This window comes from Eublepharis macularius, chromosome 7 (assembly GCF_028583425.1).
Source record: "Eublepharis macularius isolate TG4126 chromosome 7, MPM_Emac_v1.0, whole genome shotgun sequence".
Lineage (NCBI taxonomy): Eukaryota > Metazoa > Chordata > Lepidosauria > Squamata > Eublepharidae > Eublepharis > Eublepharis macularius.
The window spans coordinates 136,781,779-136,803,184 of NC_072796.1; the positions used below are offsets into that span (position 1 = coordinate 136,781,779).

At 45.2% G+C, this 21,406-nt stretch overlaps 1 protein-coding gene across 2 annotated transcripts in view; it reads right to left on the minus strand.

Moving 5' to 3' along the window:
- The window catches only part of SLC45A4 (solute carrier family 45 member 4), a 105,115-nt gene that overhangs the window by 30,392 nt on the left and 53,317 nt on the right, over window positions 1–21,406 (minus strand). For both annotated transcript variants that reach the window (XM_054984640.1, XM_054984639.1), the window contains one exon: window positions 19,441–20,089. In XM_054984640.1, the coding sequence (XP_054840615.1) occupies window positions 19,441–19,681 (241 nt within the window). In that variant the 5' untranslated portion in view covers window positions 19,682–20,089. The remainder of the gene's footprint in view (window positions 1–19,440; window positions 20,090–21,406) is intronic.

A 21,406-nucleotide genomic window follows, 5' to 3' on the forward strand; every position in this document is an offset into this window, starting at 1 on the left:
CTTCGTTTGAAGTTTGACGAGAACATCATACGGAGCAGCTTAGCACCTGCTTTACACCCACTTCTATAGGCTTTTCTGTGTAAGTTGCATGGTGTGCTATAAAGTCAGGAGTGCTCTCGGTTGGAGGAGCTCTTAATCGTGGCACAAGATGACAGTCATGCGGTTGCCTAGGAAATGAGATGGCGCCTCTGAAAAATGACTGCAGCTCATGAGCATCACTCCCACCCTGCAGTCACTCCATTGGCTACCCATCAGTTCCCGTGCTCAGTTCAAGGTACTGGTTATCACGTACAAAACTCTTCACAGCCTAGTTCCGGCATACCTACAGGACCGCCTCCCTCTCTATGCTCCTCCACGGCAGCTTTGCTTTTCTGAACAGGGTCTCCTGCAGGTGCCACCCTGCACATCGGCAAAATCAACAGCAGCCCACACATGGGCCTTCTCTGTGGTGGCCCCTGCCATGTGGAACTGCCTGCCTGAGGAGGTCAGGAGAGCCCCACCCTCCAAGCTTTCCGCAAACGGTGCAAAACCAAATTATTCAAAAAGGCTTTTCACTCAGATAGGAGGGCTGTATTGTAGGGAGGGGATCTCAGATGATCTGCTAATGAGTTAGGAACCAGAGACCTCACCACCATGTTGTACTGGATTCCTACTAACGCGATGTCTCTGTGAACTTGCATCTATTTGCCCTATGGTATTGCTTAGGGAAATGCTCCTGATATTGACTGTACTAATCTCACACTGTGTAATCCGCCTGGAGTCTCAGTGAGAAAGGAGAACTATTAATGACATAAATAAATAAGTAAGTGCAAATCACTTTTGATCTGAACAGTTTGCCTGCCTTTCCTCTTAAAAACCTGCAGGCATGATGGGCCATGAAAACAGAGTTACAGACCTTTCTTTCTCAGCAAGGCGCTTCCCGTTCTTTAAGATTCTAATACAAAGTAATTATTACCGGCAACCAAGCCGCAGGCAAGAAGAGAGGCGGGTGGCGGAGGAGGGGACTGATGAGATGAAGGGGTTGGAACGGTTCAGGAAAAGGTTTCTTAATGAAGGGCCTTCAAGGGAGCTAAAGGAGAAACTTGACGAAATAAAGGGAGGGATCAGCACCTGAATTTGGCATAGTTTTCTTTCAACTTTATCCGACGAAAGAAGCCGCTCAACATCTTTGCACCCAGTATGCAGCTGTGAGCGCCCACGCTTTTTAAAAACAATGAACGAGTGTTTGGAGGCATGTGCAATGAACGAGTGTTTGGAAGCATGTGGCCCACATAGGTGCACCGTAAGAGAGCCAGAAGCGGCTGTTAATTCCAGGTTCCCCCTGTGTCCTGTGCGAATGGCACCCCACTTTGCTAACCCATAGTGCAGAATTAACTTGGCTATTCTGGCTGGGGGCAGATTCTGGGGTGCGATCAGACCTGATAAGGGGCCGTGAAAACAGACGTAGGTTTGGCAGTTGTTGTCTCCTGTGCTGCTGAGCCCAAGTAGCGGCAGGGCCTGGCTAGCAGTGATGCCGCAGGCAACCAAGAAAAGCCTACACCTGTTGCCACCGATGGGCTTGCTCCTGGCTGCCACCAGAATCTTTCCCAGTTCAGTCATAGGGCTGGTCCGTCCATTCTTTGCCTATGGGTCTCACCACACGAGACAAAATACACTCGAATTACACGGGTAATTCGAGTGTATTTTGTAATTCGAGTGTATTCGAGTGTATTTTGTAATTCGAGTGTATTTTGTAATTCGAGTGTATTCGAGTGTATTTTGTAATTCGAGTGTATTTGAGTGTATTTTGTAATTCGAGTGTATTCGAGTGTAATTCATGTGTATTTTGTCTCGTGTGGTTTGACCCTGTATCTAATCTTATGGAACTCGGACCACTTGTCTGATTTTCCTTGCCTCTCCATAAGCAGCCAATGAAGAGCATCCGGATCAGGCATCTGATGAAGAGAACTTGATTCTCGAAAGCTTATGCTACAATAAAATAAAATTGGTTAGTCTTAAAGGTGCTACTGGACTCTTTTTGATTTTGCTACTACAGACTAACACGGCTAACTCCTCTGGATCTCCTACTGTCAAGAAACTTGTCCCCGAGTGGGGTTGAAAGATGACTTTGGGCCCTTTTATTCAGGACTCAAATCAGAGGCAAGAATTTGCTTATCGTGGACAGCATCCGTGCAACGGGAAGTAACTCAGCACTGGCATGGGCGTATTTCAGTTGCACAGCTTAATTGCAGCATTTACTCAGGGCAGGTCCCTTTTATCTTGCAGGTGACCTTGCAACAGACACACACCCTCTGTGCCTGCCCTCGTGAATTACTGCAGCAGTGAGTAGGCACGGCAGTTGCGAACATAAGAGGTTGTTTGCTGAGTGACATGATTTACTGGAAAGTTTATGCAATTTTCTCTCCTGAATCCAAGAATCTTGAATATAGTTTCAGGTGTAGAGCTGTGTTGGGTCTACAGTAGAAGAGCAAGATTTGAGTCTAGTAGCACCTCAAAGACCAACAAGATTTCCAAGGTTTAAGCTCTTGAGACTCTTGGAAGGTTATACTTTTTGGGGGGGGGTGCTCTATAAGGTACTAAGGTAAAGGCAGTCCCCTGTGCAAGCACCGAGTCATTACTGACCCATGGGGGGGATGTCACATCACGACGTTTTCTTGGCAGACTTTTTATGGGGTGATTTGCCATTGCCTTCCCCAGTCATCTACACTTTACCCCCAGGAAACTGGGTACTCATTTTACTGACCTCGGAAGGATGGAAGGCTGAGTCAGCCTTGAGCCGGCTACCTGAACCCGGCTTCCGCCGGGATCGAACTCAGGTCGTGAGCAGAGCTTGGACTACAGAACTGCAGCTTACCACTCTGCACCATGGGGCTGCTATAAAGTACTACTACTAGTAACTTATAGTAGTCTAGTAGTACCTATAAGGTACTACTAGACTTAAATTTTGAAGACTCTCGGGAGCTTCATGAATCCAAAAATGTTGGAGTCTAAATATTCCATATAATGTTACTTACAAATACAGTTCACCTTATGAAACGCTGTGCTGTGGACCTTCAGATTTCTACTGGATTTCTTTCTCATATCCTCTCCACTGTAAGAGATACCGCCACTTTAGGACATGTGTTTCATTTTTACAAAGGAAAAACTTACAGCTATGTTCTCAGCCTGCAAATGAAAATAATTGTGGTGTTTCTATCAAGGATACTCAGAATAACAGGTGAAGGACTTCTAGGCACTCTCTTTTTCTCTGTGGGGCACCACCACACACAAATGTATGCAGTGAACTCCTGCTGTAAATGCTGGGATTCCGAACAGGCTTATAGAAATATGCACAGGAGCTGACATTCTCCTTTTCTGTCGGGTTACAACTGGCTAGCAAAAGAGAACAGGCTTTAGTAACTTTCTTGCATAAAGGACATACTTTTAAAAACTTAATTAGTTTGACTTCTGTAGGCAACTGGTTGTAGTCTCATATGCCATACTGAATAAAGGAATCCACTTTCTTACACTGAGTAGAACAAGACGGCAGGCTTACTCTAGTTGACAACCACTCTCTGGCACCGTCCCAAAGTCCTAGTTCAGGTAGACACCTCCAAGTTGCTTGTGTGTGTCTGCACTCTACAGACTACAGATTTCAGGAGAACAGTTGTCATCTTTGGGTTATTTAGAGAAGACAGTATTTTAGTCCTTCAACCCTCTGAAGAACAGCATCAAGAATTATTTGAAGAAAAAAACTCATGTGAAGTGGTACATACCCTCCACCCCAACCGGTTATAAAATCCATAACACCGTAGGCAACAATCTATAGGCACAAGCTAAGAAAATAACTTTTAAAATTGCTGTGCAGCAAGAGTTATATGATAAAGGGAGGAAGGAAAATCCCAGATTCAGAGCAAGCAGCAAAGAGAGGCATTTTTAAAAATAGAAAATATTTCTGTGGATCAGAAGAGAACATTATGCCTGCTTTCTGCCATTCCTAAAAAAAGGTCTCATTTGGGTAAAGCTGCTGCGTGAGAACAAAGGATACTCGAAACATCTTCCTCTCCATTTCCAATATGATTGGGAACAACATCCTCTCTTTGAAGTAAACAGCCTGGATAAATTGCAGTGGAGGAGGAGGGGGGGGTGCTGAAGAGCATCTTCTTAGGACCAAAGCGTTACCACTTTGCAAGTGATTTAGGCCTTGGCTAAGCTGCTTTCCCCCTTTCCCAGGAAAACGCTTTTGGAATTATAGATGGAATTCCTTATTTAAAAGCCATACACACCAAAAACATTCTGGCTGGGGCACAATCGTGGCCTGGGAGCAGCTGAAGAGGGTAAAGTGGAAAGCAACGTAAAAGGTCTTGGTGCTGGCACCAATTACCCTAACTAATTGGGTTTTCATGCAGCAATTGCGGCTATGGCTGTTATTCTGCTTCCCATCAACACAGGGAAAGTGGGTGCTTGTGCACCCATTGACAAGTCGTAAGATTTTACTGCTTATGGAACAAACCCGTGTGAAAAGGATTCTATTCTGATATTTTAACATCTGTAGAATTAGGAGAAGGGCGACAATAATAACAATAACATTCAATTTATATACCCCCTTTCAGGACAACAGTGCCCACTCAGAGTGGATTACAAAGTGTATTGTTGTTGTTGTTGTTGTTGTTGTTATCCTCATGACAATCACCCTTGGAGGTGGGTGGGGTTGAGAGAGCTCTGAGAGAGCTGTGACTTACCCAAGGTCACCCACTGGCTTCAAGCGGAGGAGTGGGGAATCAAACCCAGTTCTCCAGATTACAGTCCTGCCGCTCTTAACCACTACACCAAACTGACAAGCACTACAGCCTGAACACGCTCCCATTTGTTTTGAAAAGCTTCTTAGCCTCACGACCTAAAAACATTTCAAAATGTTTGAGTAATGCCTGGTGAAACTCAGAAGGCAAGGAAAACTGAGCGGGATCTCAGAGGAGGGATTTCGGCGGGCTGCCTCCATCTGTGCCCTCCCTTATGGCTAGAGCAAAGGCACGGCTATGCCAAGGAAGCATACTACTGAATTTTCGTAATTTTATATTTTTGAATCACCTTGGTGATGCAGAAGCTGCGATGCTCTGGCCGTACACGCCATACACGCTGCCTCTTGCTAGTGTAGCTCCTTAAAAGAGGCCGTAATGATCTTCAATAGAGTGGGCTTCACTGGAGCAGAGCTTGCAAAATAGACCCCCCCAACTCCCCCTTTCTACTGAAGCCACTGTGCTCTTTGACTGGAGACCCCTCAGGAACAGCTTAAGTATGATGGGGGGCTGCAGTGAGACTGTGACGTTTGTGCAAACAACTCCTTCTTCTGCCTGCGAAAGACCGTTGTGCAAAACAGAAGATGACACAGGGGCCAGCCCACTCTACATCTGAAGCTGGCAAGTAATGGCTGGGATTAACACAGAACCGCCTACTGAAGTATTCAGAGCAGGTGCTTATCTCTAGTTATTGCTGGGCAAGCCGTTCTTCCTTCTTGCCCGCCGGGGCTATTCCTGGCAGCAGCCACTCTCTCTCCTCTGCCCGTGTGCCAGCATGTGGCGCAAGGGACTGTAGGTGTTGGTGCAGGCCTACACAAGCAACAGGCACAAGGCCACCCCTGCAGCGTGCCTCCCCTTCCTTTGGGCTTTAAAGCTATTGGTGATCTCACCTGGGTGCGAGTTGGTGAAGGATGACACTTGTGGAATGGGCCAAAAGCTGCAGGCTGCCTCCAGTGGCAGCCACAAGAGGGTCCCTGCAAGCTTAGCTGCCCTTTCCCTTGCTTTGCTCATCCTCTGCTGTTACTTAGCCCACCGTACCAGAAGAAAACCCGTCCCTTGGGGTGGGAGTTTGGCTGCAGCTACCTGCTTGCACTACTTGAGATAAGCCAGTGAGAGGCTGGCCCCACAGGTCCCCAAGGCAGAGTCAAAGTTCCAGGGAAAGGTAAGATCCTGGCACAGGTGGAATCGTCCGACGTCATCAGTCATGACCTGGGAGAGCCAAATGATTCCTGGCAAAAGGAATTTCGGAAAAAGTGGTGGCTTATTTCTTACGCTTCCCTGTGCTGGGATGTAGCAGGGCTGCGGGGACAGAAGAGGATCAGAGATATCTTTTGCTATTATACATCAAGAGGAATGACTATTACAAATCGGCAGAACGTTGTATGGACACGACCTTCTGTACACTGGTCGCTGCTGCGGGGTTGGAAATTAGCTAGCATAACTTTGGAAGGGGGCAAGATTTTAAAAATTGACAAATATTGATTTAAACAACCTTCTCTTGCCACATGGATGGACCATTCATGGCCATCCCCTCTCTCTACTGAAAATACATGATGGGCACAGACGGGCATGATGTTCAACCCAAGGCATCTGTGTGCGTTTGACATGAAACTGACCTGTGGATTTACTCTCTTGTTGACACAACCAGAGAACAGAGCAGGACCTCTAGTCTAAAAGAGGAACCCTTGGCTCTTCAAACCAAGCTGTGCTGGACATGCCAATCCTGGATGATCCCCTCACCAGTCTCTCTGCTGCTCCTGGTGACCAGCTGTACCCTAGTTACCATGTTACTTCCTCATGCGGAGAAGGCTTAGCAATCCAATGGGACTTTCTTGCAAGGATTTCTGGAATGGCATTAGCTACCAGGAGAGGCAGGTGCATGGGACATGAGCTGTTCTCCCACCCGAGATGGCAGAAGCAGGGCGGCTAAACAGAGGAACGAGTCCTCTGCAAGAAAAATGTCATGGAAGAGTTCTCCTTATCCCAATGAAGTGGCTAAGGGAACTGCCTGGAGCTCAGAAGATCAGATCCACCTGTTGGACCAGAGGCAGTTATCTCACAACCTGCAGTAGCTCAGCTGCTTATAAATACACATACATCACAGCCCAGGCTGCGATCCTGTCGGCTGCTCTGTTACCATCCCATCTTCCCCTCTCTTAAAAGGACTGTAAATAAAAGGAATGGGCTGTACATGAGGCATCTCTTCCACTTGCGCTCCACATGGGTTGCGTAAGAGTGGAAACACACAAGACAAATTTCACGTGAAGATCACTTGATTGGTCCCGCAAGCTTTCCTGGGAACGACAGTCTTACCTCCCCTCTCCAAGCAACTGGAGGAAAACCGAGCAAAGTGGATTTTCTTGCAAAGAAAACTGGAGAGATTCTCTTTCAAAGGGATTCTCTCAAAGAGAGACTGGAGAGGTTGATTCTCTTTCAAAAATCCGATCGGCTGGTTTTCCTTCAGGAGCTTAGAGATGGGGCGGGGGGATATAACAGGACCCTGCCAGGAGAAGAATGGGAGGGGCCGAGTTTCTCTTTCGCTCACAAAACACCTCGGCTTTTTCCCTGCTTCTTGTTACGTCATTCCCCATCTCCATCCCAAGCTCTCAGAGAATTTTTGAAAGAGAGAAAGAGAGTGTGTGAGAAATTGCCTTCAGCTGCGATTCTCCCCAGTTGAGAATCATGCCGAGCGGCTTTTAGTTTTTTTAAACTACAAGTCCCAGGGGTCCTTGCAGGATCTGACACTTGCCCGTGCGTCTTGTGTGTTTTGACTCTAAGCCTCAGCTCTTTCACTGCAAGATCAGGCATTGGTTACGACGATGTGTTGCCCACAGACACGCAGCAGCAAGCCCCATCTACCCACCGCTCAATCAGGTGTTTCGACATTTCAAGGATATTGATCAATTTAGAAACAAGTTCTTGTAAGGATACGGCTGACAGTAGTTGTATGTTTAGCCTGCAGAAGAGGAGAAATGTGATTGTGTTCTAAAGGGCAAAAGCTTGTTCATTGCTGCTCGCAAGGCTAGATCTAATGGGTGCAAGTTGCAGGAGGGGAGGTTTTCAGTTGAACATTAGGAGAAACCTCCTAGTGGTAAGAGCAGCTTGACAATGGAACCGATTACCCTGAATAGGTAAGCTGGGCTCTCCCATCACTGGAGGCCTTCAAGCCCAGGCTGGAGAGCCATCTGTTGGGAATGCTCTAGCTTTTGATTTCCTGCTTCGGCCAGTGGGTAACTTGGATTAGAGGGTGTATCAGCCCCCTTTCCAGTTCTAGGACTCTGTCACTCTAGGTAGGCATCAGAACCCAAAGCAACCCTTTCTCATTTTGAACCGAGCCTTGGAACAGTCCCTCCGGAGCCTCAGAAGTGGAAAAATGAAAGTAGAAGTAGAACCAAGCCAAGAGACGCAAAACAGTACATGTAGACTCACCTAACTCACAGAAGGAGTGGAAAATAAAAGTGATACATTAGAAGGGCAACGAAAAGGAAAGGCTTGTCAAGGATCTCTCTGACCAACAGATCAATCTGGTTAGGGCAAGCAAAATAATGTCTTAAAAGATATAAGACAGAAATGGTAAAATGGCTGGAGCGCACTAGATGTATGCACAGTTCACGCCTACCCAGACCCACGACTGGATTAATTTGTTTTCTTTCAGAGATGAAGAGCGAGGCATTCTGTAGTCCACCTCCTCATTTCTCATGGTGCTATGGGGAGACCTGGTCAGTGCCCCACACAAAATAAGCCCCAAACTACTCTGCAGTGTATATACCCTTGCAGCCGCCAATCAAAGATGAGTTCTGCACAGGTAAAATGTTTGAGAGTGACTGCAAAATGTATCCATCGGCAGGGGAAGTGGGTGGCTGTTATGTAAACAAGCATGAACGAAGGTTTAGTGGTTTCCTGCAAAGCAACTGTATTTGCCAACTCATTTCAAAGCACAGTTGCTTGCGATCGCTTCCAAAGGCCTTAGATTGCCCTGTTGACAATGAAGATAACCTGCACAGCCTCTACAGTCAACACAAGTTGTCGTTCTGGGTGGTTTACCGACCGCTCTCTACACATGCAAAGCCACTCGTCAAATTCTTTTGTCACTGGGAAAAAAAAGTGCTGATTTAGACATTCCAAACATTCCAATAGATCCATCAATTCTTTTAGGCCCAACATTCATTGTCATCCTGAAACCAAGAGGAAGTTCTAAAATAACGGGAGTTAAGCTTCTAAAAGAGTATGTGCCACTTCCCATTGCACGTGGCCATTATTGTAAGCTAATGCTTTCTATGCAGCTCTGGAAGAGATACACAAATCCTATTTAGCTGAAAGCGTGGGCTCCGTTCTGCGTGCCTATTTAGACAATCAACTGCGGGATAGCTCCCCAGTACGTTGCTCGTTAGCCAAAGCTCGTTTGTGAATAGAGAGCTGTATGAGCTAACGGCATTAAGAGGGCTATTGTGCCCGAAGCACTTTAGGCAAACGACAAAGATTTTATTTGTCTTCTCTGGTCACAAAATTAATACTATTGGCAATACTGCTGCTTCCTCCACCCGCTCCCGCCCCTGCAAGTGTCTAAATCTTAAATTGGGAGGAGCATAATTAAAGAGATTTTAAAGCCTTGTTCCTTTAAAATGCAGCACTGGATCCGACGGTGTTCAAACGCTGAGAAACTCTGCACAGAAAGCAGTGTCTTCTAACAAGGAAAGCAAGTAGGGTTTGTTTTATTTGAGCTGTATTACTTCTCTGAAAGCCACCGAATCCCAGACGGAAAGTTAACCTTTTTGACATGATCAGTAAGAATTAAACATCTGATACTGGCAAGAATTCATACAAGAAGCAGGGTTTAATAAGTGATTCGTGCAGCCAAGCAAAGCTGTCTGCATCTTTGGTAGAGGAAGGGATATACCAGACATAAAATAAGGTTCAACATCACTTCAAAGTACAAAGTTGACCCATTGTTTTGAGTCATTTTTAAGAAATGGGAAAGTCAAGTGGAGTATTCCCAAATCAGCCCCATCTTCCTTGGCTGAAGAAATCATATTTAAGTAGCAGGTACACCTTTTACCTGTTGCTTAACCAAACAACCACCTTAGTTAAAAGCATCCAGCTTTGCATGTTGGAAAACAAACAGAACAAACTTTGCAGGCCACAAGCCATCGTAAACAATGTGGAGGTGTCAGTAACAAATGCACTTTGTATTATTTTATCTTTAAAGCCCCAAGATCCTTCTCCTCTGGGAAACAGCAAACCCGATTTCTCATTGGTAAACTGAAAATACAATTCGACTTCAGATACTGGCTCTTTAAAGCTACTGGCAGTGGGAACAGAAGTATAAGGCCAGATTTCTGTTGCGATGTCAGTTTTTCTTGTTTAATACGGTCTGTTGCATGTTTTCTGGAAATGGGTTTTTCAGAGTGTGCACTTTCATAGTCCAGATAAGCAGAGAATTCATTTATATGCCAGACATCAGCGGGACGTAGCAGCTTACTGCAAAATGCAATAAATGTCAGCCATATTCCAAGAGATGGCTAAAGATGCTATTCAGAAAGCGACTTCTGTGTGTCATATTATTCAAAAGTCATACTGTGTGCGTCTTAAAACAAGCTAGAACACCATCACAGCTGTCATGTTTGCAAGGAAGCCACAACGAAAGCAGAGATCTTGAGCCCCTGTGTGTTGGCTATGGGCCCTGGGGATTTCGGGATAGTTAAGAGAAGAATTAAGTGTTATTGGGCTGAATTCCTACAATCCAGTTAACCATTAAGTCCTCCTCTGGAAGAGCTCCTTACACTGGAAGAAGGCTTCACAGATGGCTGTATGGTGGGATCTAATCCTTTTTTTATCACCTGCATTAAAACAAGCCTTATATTCTTGATTCTGTGTCTAAAAGCAGTGCTGTCCACTATACTCGATGGAATATATTCCCTTCTGGTTTTTTTGGTAATGCACTGCATTGATTACAACTCCAAAAGATGCAACTATGTAGGATACACTCTGCTATTTACTGCCGAAGGAATGATCGCTGGTCCGATATAGATAAGGCAAACACACGTGCAAATGACAGCGAGATGATTCTGAGAATTATACGCTTTGCTGTAGCCACGGCCAAAATGTTATTGGACTTGGCTGACATCCATACACCTGCATGACCGCTACTAAGATCAACGGGTCGGATCCAAGGAACTGGGAGTGGGTGGACTCTTTTCCATCTCATGTAGTTACTTGTCTTTCCTGAAAAAGCAGCTTTTGAAGCTCAGAGGGGGCTTGAGAACAACGGCATGCAGCACTTGGGGCTATAGCAAGTAGCTGAATTTCTTCCCCATTCCTGCACAAAGTCAGGCCATGAACAGAGCAGGAAGTCATGGGATTTTTCAGCGCAGCCCTGTACATCCTGTTCTTCTAGGTTTCCTTATGGAGCAGTTTTGGGGGGCTGCAGAGGCTGGAGAAAGAAGGCAACGTGGTGGGCCACGATCCCTTCTACAAACTTCTCATGGAAGCTTGGATACAACCTTGGATACCCAGCAAGAATCTGTTTATGACAAGCTATGGTTTGCTGCTATGTGAATAGGGAGTAGGAGATTGATCGATCGATCCTTGGTCTATCTTCTTCCTTGGTAAACCGCCGTCAACAGAAAGGCTTTCACAGTAAGCCATGGGTCATCTCATCACACACTACATGGCTTGAACTTTCCCATGCAAGGCAGGGAAACCATGTTTTGGAATCCAGGCCTGCAGAGCAGAGCTCAAATTGCAACTTGTGGTTTGGATGCAATGGCAAACTAGGACTTGCCTTAAGAGCTTTACATGATGAGTAGACCACGTATAAAAGAAGGGAGGAAAGGCGTGTGAGCGACCTCCGACCTGAGACTACCCAGACGTGTCATGCAGTGACATAACACGGTTTGATGTTATGATGCCAATAAAAGACAGTACCTCCCATGCCCCCCAAAGGATCATCTGCCATGTGATTCTTTCACATACCCCTCTATGAACGAAGAATCCACTACACGGTTACTGTCCGGTAATTGTTATGGTTTCTGGTTGAAAGTGAGAAACTTCCAGAAGAGGAACTGACCTGTAAGTTCTGGTCATGGGAACAATCAAGCACATCTGCAGTTTTCCAGAGCCAGTAACAAATACTTTTATTTTATTTACTATTTTATTTATGTCATTTATAGGTCTGCCTTTCTCACTGAGACTCAAGGCGGATTACACAGTGTGTAATGAAGGGACATGGAAGAGCATTTTTGGGGTTTTTTTATGCACTGCATTTTATTGTATACTGTAACTTGGTTTTAATTGTTTGAACAATGTGCTTTTGTTATGTTTTTAGTCTGTTGGCCACCTTGCTAGCCCGAGAGCAGAAACGCAGGGTATACAAATTTTGCAAATAAATATAAATAATTTCCAGAAACTCCTGTGCCTCCACACGCAAGGCAAGGGCAGAACAGCTTATGAACTGCACAACAAGCTATGGTTAAAAGTGGCAAACTAAATGCAGTGCTGGGCAAGAGCTGTGTTCAGGCCCACACTTGCTGGGTAACCTTTTAATTCCATCAGGGTTCACATTGCCAGTAAGACAATACCACCAGCGGTCTGGGGTGCTTATACTGATTCCACGAAACCTGGTGGTACTTTTTGCCTGAAGAAACTTTCACTGGAATCTCTCCCAACCTCACTGCTATACAAGTCTTTTAGCAGTAAAGCTAATTTTTCCTGCCCCGATTAACAAAGCTTAATCATGGAAAATCTGCTATCCAAGAAGGTATACAATGGCATTTTCACAGCTGTCAAACATGTACTCAGACAGAATACTGTTCTACAGGGATTTCGCTAAGTTCTCTCTAAAGAAGAAGAAAAAGTTTCAGCCCTAGTCTTGCCAAAGAAGTACAAAGGTTCATTTAATGCAGTTTACTGGTGGAAAATTCCATTGCCTGAAGTTACTTCCTACCAGTCATCTCTGAGTTCAGGTGTGCCTGCTACCTTTCACACCACTTAAGTGAAAAACACGCCTCCCTCCACCCCCCAGAGGTAAGTCTATAATGACTGCATCTAGGTAATGATTGGTCATTTGTTAAGTTTAGTCAAAATAGAATAATCTAATTGTCAGCTGACCCACATTTTTTTTTCTGGTTCACATGATTCTCTGACAGCATGCTGTACTCTTAATAACAACAGACAGAAGGCTTTGTTACTGGATGCTTGTGCAATAGCTAATAAAGTGCTGTTTAAAGTGTTTTAACTATCAAACAGAGAACATAGGAGAATTATGCAAGCAACTGGGTTTACTCAGAGTCATCCAGTCTAACCCCATTACTTTGGCTTCTTTTCCCTCTGCTGCAACTCTTGCCACCTTGTTGAATGGAAGATCCTTGGGACAGAGACCTGTCTGCTTTTGTGGCTAGGGTTGGATCTTGCAAATCTGTTCTGCTAGCAGTGGGGCTTTTCTCTGATACAAGAGGCTCCAAGAACACGCATCAGGTGAAGGTGCCTTGTGACAGAGAAAAACGTTACCACTAGTGGAACGGAGCTCCAGGATTATCTTTCCCAGTTTCCTGCTCCCCAGAAGAGTATATCCATGGGAATGTATTTAAAGGGATGACTAGAGTGGAGGTGGGAAAGGAAAGAAGGCCTATTTAACTCTCTCCATGCAATTTCTGTGCTGAAAATCACCACCTGCAAGCTGCCTTTACCCACACTGGGGAAAAGTCTGCATAGCCCCACCCTAAACCATTATGCACGCTGACGGCCACTAAGTCACTTTCAGGTCTGGCACACTTAAGGTACGCATTCTTCATTAAATTAAAAGCATGCCCCCACACAGAATCTTCCTGTGGTTCAAGGTCATGACCTACTGCTGAAAACCTGCTGCTTTTCTTCCTGTGTGAGCCACATTCACACTTAAAGACAAAGAATGGTTACGGTCAAAGTTAAGCCTGAGATGTAAGCTCTGCCACTGATTAAACCTGTACACAGCAAATTAACTGAGACGTTAACGTGCCCTCTTCTATAGTGCTTACTGGTGTGTTTGATCCAAGGGTCAGGGTCCTCGGGTGGGCCAGGGGGCTACTTCTTCTGCGTGATGAGCCCCTCATGGCCTGCATTTCTCTTCTGCGGCACACTTTTATTTTGTAGCGCCCTGCCTGGGGAAGAGTTCAGGAGAACCTGCATGCTGTTTTGTGTCCCTTTTTTGTGTCACCGTGATTCCCCCCCCCCGCCCCGCATGCTGGGCCGCTGCCGCTCTTCCGTCTCCTACGCCATAAAATGTCTGGTTGGGGTTGGAAATATGGGCCGGCATCTAAAGAGTTTATTACGGAACTGTATGTTTATTTATGGTTTTTAAAGCAAATTTTATTGTAAATTTTAATACTAATGATATCTACTCTGAGCCCGTTCACGGGGAGAGCGAATTATAAATTTAATCAATCAATTAATTACTTTGGTTGGTCCTAATAAAAGGTATTTATGTGGATTGTGGTTTGCGTTTGGATTTTGAAGCAGCTTGGCTACAGGTAACTTTTGTCTCCAACTACTGTCTGCCTTTCCTTAGAGAAGTCCACCTTGCCTCTCGCTGAGCAATACAGTCAACAACTCAAATTTACATATCTACATCTTAAGTTGCTGGAGGAGGAAAGGAGAGGGGGAGAAGAGTAAATCAAGTCATGCAAGAGAAACCTGCCCGATAAACAGGGCTTACTTTTCTCCTGTTGCTATGCTACTAAGGCCTGGGTATCGTTACACAGTCTCTGGCTACTAATCTGGAGAAAGCGCTATCAGAAGGGTAATGCTGTATTCAGTTTGGAACAAGAACACCACACAGACGGACGGTCACAATAGAAGGTTTGTCGGCCACGCACATATAGAGTTCAGTGGCATGTGTTTCATTTTTCTTCTGTTCAATGTATGAGGTCAGCTGCATGTCAGTTTTGAAGTCACACAGAACCACTGCAGCTGAGAAATATTCCTACACAGCATCAGGGAAATTCCCATAAAAACCAAGAAGGGGCATTTTCATACATGCACCACCAAGCAAGCTCCTTAACCTGGGGAATGGCTGAGTTGTTGAAGTTAGCCTCACTTCCCTGCTAGCACCCCTGAAGTGGTGGGGCCATACGTTCAAAACCCAGGGGCAAAAGTGTGTAGCATGACTAGGCAGCGTGTACAAAAAAGCATACAGACAGGATCATTTATCCTCGTTTTTTGCGCTCATGTAACTTAGGCGTGTATTCTTTTTTTAAAAATACATCTAGAGTGTTACACAAAAGATGCAGCAATTGGTGCCACAGTGAAAGAAGGCTGCGACCCAGACATTAATCTGATATCTGCATACGGCCTCCCTCCACAGTATTTTGGATACTAGACAATGCATTCAGACATTACTTGCTTCATTTATACCCCCCACTCTATTACCCACAAAACGGCTTACAATGTTGTTTCCACTGCCATTTTATCCTCTCGAATACCAGCGATATCCAGATGATCATTACAGGTTAGGAAACATCTAACCCTCCCCGTGTAAGAAGTTGCCCACCTGCTGAGATTAAGGGCCCTGTGTGTCCCCTTGAGGTCACAAAGAGTCTCTCTACACAAGACATCTTACACGGGGTCACTCAAGTGTAGGGAGACGCAATGTTAGCCGGGAAGGGTAGTTTAAAAAGACAAAGCCTGTGGAGATAGCTCCTCAGAGGGTTTGTCAATTTCGTCTTCGCTCCGGAAGGCTCTGTCAATTTCACCTCCCCATCCCCCGAGGTGAAATTGACTATGCTTCCCAGCTAACTTTGCACATTTGAACGTCCTAGTGTAAGATGTGTAGAGACTCAGGGTTACATGCAAGCAAAACGCAAGGTCTTTTTAGCAGTTGCTCTGGAACTAGTAGTGGTCCTGGCTGGTCCAGGCTAGCCTGATCTTATCAGATCTCAGAAGTTAGGTATGGTCGGCCCTGATTAGTATTTGGCTGGGAGACCACCAAGGAAGTCCACAAGTTAATACGCAGAGGCAGGCAATGGCAAACCAGCCCTATTTGCCTCTTGCCTTGAAAACGTACAGTGTTGCCATAAGGCAGCGGTGACCTGATGGTGCTTTACACACATCAGAGCATCCCTCTTGAGTGATGCACTGCCGCTCTTTACTTAATTATTCTCTTCTGCTACTCTTTACTCAATTACGTGAAGTCAAATTACTCAGGAAAACTTTAAGCACTAAGAACTGCCAAATATTTGGGGGGGGGCGGGGTCTTACTGCTATTGTGCTTTTTAAAATGCTTACACTGAGTTTTTCTCGATGGCCTTTGCTGTCTGATTGAATTGCTTTTCATACTTTGTAATGTGCCTTGAGTTTCAGTGAGAAAAACGAGCTATAAATGCTTAGTACTGCTAATAGCTTGTCTATTACCTAGAAGTTTCAGCAAGGGCACACTTACTATGTACATCGAAGTGCCTTTGGCCAATTAGAGAGACTGGAGCGGGATTTAAAGCAAGGGCTTACATCAATCTGAAGTCAAAAAAATTAACACCGTGTGTGCCAAAGGCTACCTTACCTAAAATGTATACCCATTCAGTTAGTTAGGTCTGGCAACAAAGCTGCTACCACTGTACATGCCTCCCCCCCACTGGCAGATCACCTCCATACAGGAATTCTGAGATGCGAGAAGGCATGCGTAGCTCTGAAAATCTTTATGTAGATTCCACACTACTTCCTGATGAGATTCAAGGGACAGGGCTGCTTTAAAGTGCTCCACGCCACACAAACATGATCCCATCTGACCGGACTAGCGCCCCTATGTTCCAATTAAGGTTTAACCGCAGCAAAACAATCCAAAGGAATTTAAAACAAGTTTGGACTGGACTATGCTCACCGGAGTGAAAAGAAAAGCATTATTGCTCTCCAAGCAGAATTACTCCACAACGGAAGATTGGCAGGCAACACATTTCACAAGCTAAGCTCCTTCAGTTTTCCACCCACTCCTCTTTGCCTCCATGTTATTTGATTACTTTAAATTATATTACAAAAAGCGGTTGGAACTCTCCCTCAGCCTGGATAATCAGTTAGTGAGATCGGCAGTTAACTGGGACACGCAAGTCTTGCGTCTTCGGTTGAGGCTTCGCACCATCAAACGGGGCATGTTACACTGCTTGCCAGCTTCTTTCAATCCATTTTGTCTCTTGTTACCCCTTATGCTGAGCAGCACTCTACAAGGCAGTTTTATAAGCCTCTTATTTATTTATTCAACTCAGGGCCAGGCTACAAGTGACAAATGACACAGGTTGGACACTTGTCAGCTTCCCTCAAGTTTTGATGGGAAATGTAGGCGTCCTGGTCTTGCAGCTTGGCTCTCTGACTGCTGTCCAATGGACTTTTCAACTGTCACTTGTCCAACATTCCGCCAAGCTGCCTACATTTCCCATCAAAACTTGAGGGAAGCTGACAAGTGTCCAACCTGTGTCATTCGTCACTTGTAGCCTGGCCATTAAATACCGCCTCTCCACCATGTCTGGCGGTTTACAACATACACATAAAATACAAACATTAAAATCAATGATACAGTATTAAAATGAAAGGCAGACATGAAAAACAAAGAACACAGTAAAATACAAACATTAAAACTCATAATAGAATACAAACTTTAAAAACCATACATCTAAAAGAACAGCTCCTCTCTAAACCAGTAGTTGGTGCCAATATAAGGTTAAATTATCTGCCAAGGTGGTCTACTTGTCAGGGTGGAAAGAACTTCCTGACAGTTAGAGCAGTCCCTCTGTGGAACAGGCTTCGGGAGGTGGTGGGCTCACCTTCTTTGGAGGTTTTTAAGCAGAGGCTAGATGGCCACCTGACAGCAATGTTGATTCTGTGAACCTGGGCAGATCATGAGAGGGAGGGCAGGAAGGGTTACATCAGTGCTTAGTTCTTACATGCCCAGGGTAATGCCGCTCACCACTTTGGGGTCAGGAAGCACGGATCACTGGGAGTGGGGTGGGGAGGTAGCTGTGAATTTCCTGTACTGTGCAGAGGGTTGGATTCGATGACCCTGAAGGTCCCTTCCAAACCTATGATACTATGAAAATGGAAGCGATCATTATTTTATTTTAAACATCATGTCAGGCAGGGCTTTTTTTCTGGGGAAAGAGGTGGTGGAACTCAATGGGTTGCCCTCGGAGAAAATGGTCACATGGGCTGGTGGCCCTGCCCCTGATCTCCAGACAGAGGCGAGTTTAGACTGCCCTTGGTGCCACTGTGCAGCGCGGAGGGCGATCTCAACTCCCGTCTGTCTGGAGATCAGGGGGCGGGGCCACCAGCCCATGTGACCATTTTCAAGAGGTTCCGGAACTCTGTTCCACTGCGTTCCTGCTGAAAAAAAGCCCTGATGTCAGGGAATATTAGAACAAGAGAAATCTGCCTATGATCACCCAGCGAACAGGGTGAACCCATCACTGTCCCCTGCATCACACTGGCTTGACCAAGGTAAGGATCCTATTGCACACATACCACATTCCGTGGCTTTACTAGCTGGGATGCTGAAGTCAGCAAACATCCGATTAAAACCCAATCTAATCATACTAATATTGCTCAAGCACATTAATATTGTTCAGTTTCATGTAACAGAATCTCAATACAGTGGTACGCATTGCCCATTTGGTGACCCAACCTACAAGAGAGTTAGTTTTGTAGGAAGATGTACTTTGGTCATAGGGACTGACCCCATCTCCACTTTTTCAACTATAGTTTCTGAGGTCTGAGGCAGCCATTCAAGAAATGGATCTGGCCTTATGGCTAAGAAGAACTCAGCGACCACACCAAAGTTAGCAGAAAAACTGGACGATTAAGCTTAGGCGGCACAAAGACATTCCTTACTGTACCAGTAATGTTTGTTCGGTGTCAATAATTCTTCACACACTAACACTCAACGCTGCAGTGACAAGTGGTGGCTCCGTAGCAACACCTCCAGCTCCTTCCTCGTCCCAGCCCTCAAGCTCCACAGCAGCATGGTAGGACTTGCCCACTACAGTTTTATCTTAGGATGGATCCAACTATGAGTTCCCATGCTGTAGCAGTCTCACCTAACTGAACGCGCAAGGTGGCCTTATGCTGAATCATATCATCAGTCCCTCAAGGTCAGTATCGTCTACTCAGACTAGCAGTGGGCTCTCCAGGGTCTCAGGTGGAGGTCTTTCACATCACCTACTGCCTGGTCATTTATAATTAGAGATGCTGGTGATGGAACCTGGGACCTTCTATGTTCCAAATAGGTGCTCCACCCTGAGCCACAGCCCCTCCCCCAACTGAGTATTATGCAGGCTGGAAAGATGACATAGTTATTTCACATCAACACTGCACTCCTCATACACTGGTATGAGAAATCACCACCACCCGAACTTTCTGTCTCGGTTTGGGAAAATAGTTTCAAGAGGGTAGCCGTGTTGGTCTCTAGTAGAAAAGCAAGATTCTAGTCCAGTTGCACCTTAGAGGTTACACTGCTGCTCCAGGAAAAGGCATGGGACAGGCAGCCATACCACTGCGTTTGCACTGGCTGGTGCCTATGGTTTTTATAAAGATAGTTTGTTATGAAAAAGACTGGAAGACCACATGAGCTAATTCAATCAAAGACTTTGCAATCTCCACATCAAAAGATGAACAGTGGTGAGTATGTATCATGGCATGCAATAATAGTTTTACTTACCGATTTGTAACAATACGGGAGTCACCAAAGCTGTCTCCATGGCGTAGCAAAATTCCCTGCCAAACATGACGGCGCCGTGCATCACCCAGAGACGTACAGGTATTCGGTCGATGGATCCTTCACTGATGGTCTCTTCTTTACTTTCATTCTCATTTTCCGGCTTCTGGAGCTGTACCACAGGCAGCTCTTGAACTTGCATAGATTCCGAGTCAGCATTCTGGGGAGCCATTTTCATTCCCATAAAAATATATATATATATTTATTTATTTATTATATCTATATAAATAACACTATCATCTCTAACGATAAGTTATGGTGTCTTCTCTTTCCAACTGTGTTGGGTTCCTCGTGCAAGCGATATTTGTAATCCCTCTTGTTATGAACAGGTTGCGTCATCAATTTCTCGTGCAGACTTCGAAACATTCAGAGGGACGAAAATCTATTTGGTAGGAAATTCAACATATGGCTTGCTTGGCTTGTTTTCATTTACTGTGAACTAGAGTTAAAAATCCATAATTGCCATTCAGTTAATACCAGTTTCATAATTACTATTGAAGAGGTGCTGAAGTTGTTTTTCTTGCTACACAGTGGTGGAAAGGTGACACAAAGAGCTGCTCCACTGGTAATCCCCATCGAGTGGCTGATTAATCTGCAAATAAGAGCAAAGAGTAAGTCACGGGAACATCTGGATTCGCCTTATACGGAATCAGAACACTCGTTCATAAAGGTAAGTATGGTCTTCTTAGAGTGATTCCGCACACGTTGTATAATGCACTTCCAATCCTCTTTATAGATCATTTGGAACGGATTTTTTCATGTGTGGAACAAAAAATCCACCTCAAAAGACTGATAAAGTGCATTGAAAGTGCATTATCCAACGTGTGCGGAATCACTCTTAGTCTAGCAGCGGCTCTCCAAGCTCAACATACACCCTCTCCCGGCCCCTCTGCAAAGACACCCAACTCCCACTGGTGGGTTCTCACCCACTTTGGGAATCACTGTCTTAAAAACTTCTAGGGTGGTTTTACAGAACACACGGATGCAGACCAAAACAACTGCAGCAAATAAAAGCACAAGAAATATTTTACTAACTGCTTTCATCAGCTATTATTAAAAGCGTGGGCAAACAGGAAGGACTTCACCAAAAAGATGACAGGCAGGTGCCGGGCAGTGCTGATTGAGAAGGGAGTTCCCTACGCGGCCACATGGCCACAGATAAGGCCCTTCCCTGGTGACCTCCTACCTGAACCCTGAACATGGGATACCAGGAAAAGGGCCTTGGAAGCTGATCTTAATTCTCTGGGATTTAAAACACAAAATTGGCGCTCTGAGTTATTCTTAAAAACAAAACGAATGCCCGTGAAGCATGCAACTATCGGAGAAACACATGCCTGACCATCAGCCCCAGTTGATAACCTGGCTACGGTATTCCGGACACGCTGAAGTTTCTGGGGAGACTTTCAAAGTCTGGAAACTTTCTTTTATATAGTGCACAGCAATTAAGCTGGGATGCGACCCGAGAACTGTTAATGGTGGCTCTAAGGATGAGATTTTGGCCCTAAAGATGACATGGCCGGTATACCAGCCAATAACGGTGAATGGCACTTCGTGCAACAGATGTCACTTGAGTATTCAGCCACACTTTGTAGATTTCAAGAGTTTCAGACAACATTGTCAATCGATGTATTGTCGAAGGCTTTCACGGCCGGAGAACGATGGTTGTTGTGGATTTTCCAGGCTGTATAGCCGTGGTCTTGGCATTGACACTGAGAGATCTCTGTCTTTTGGTGCTACACCTCTGAAGATGCCAGTCACAGCTGCTGGCGAAACATCAAGAACTACAATGCCAAGCCCGGAAAATCCACAACAACCAACACTGTCAATCAACTGAAGTTCCTCTCTCAGCTGTGTTGCTTTGAACTATTTAGTAGATTAAAGTTATATAATGCAAAGCCTTCGTGTTATA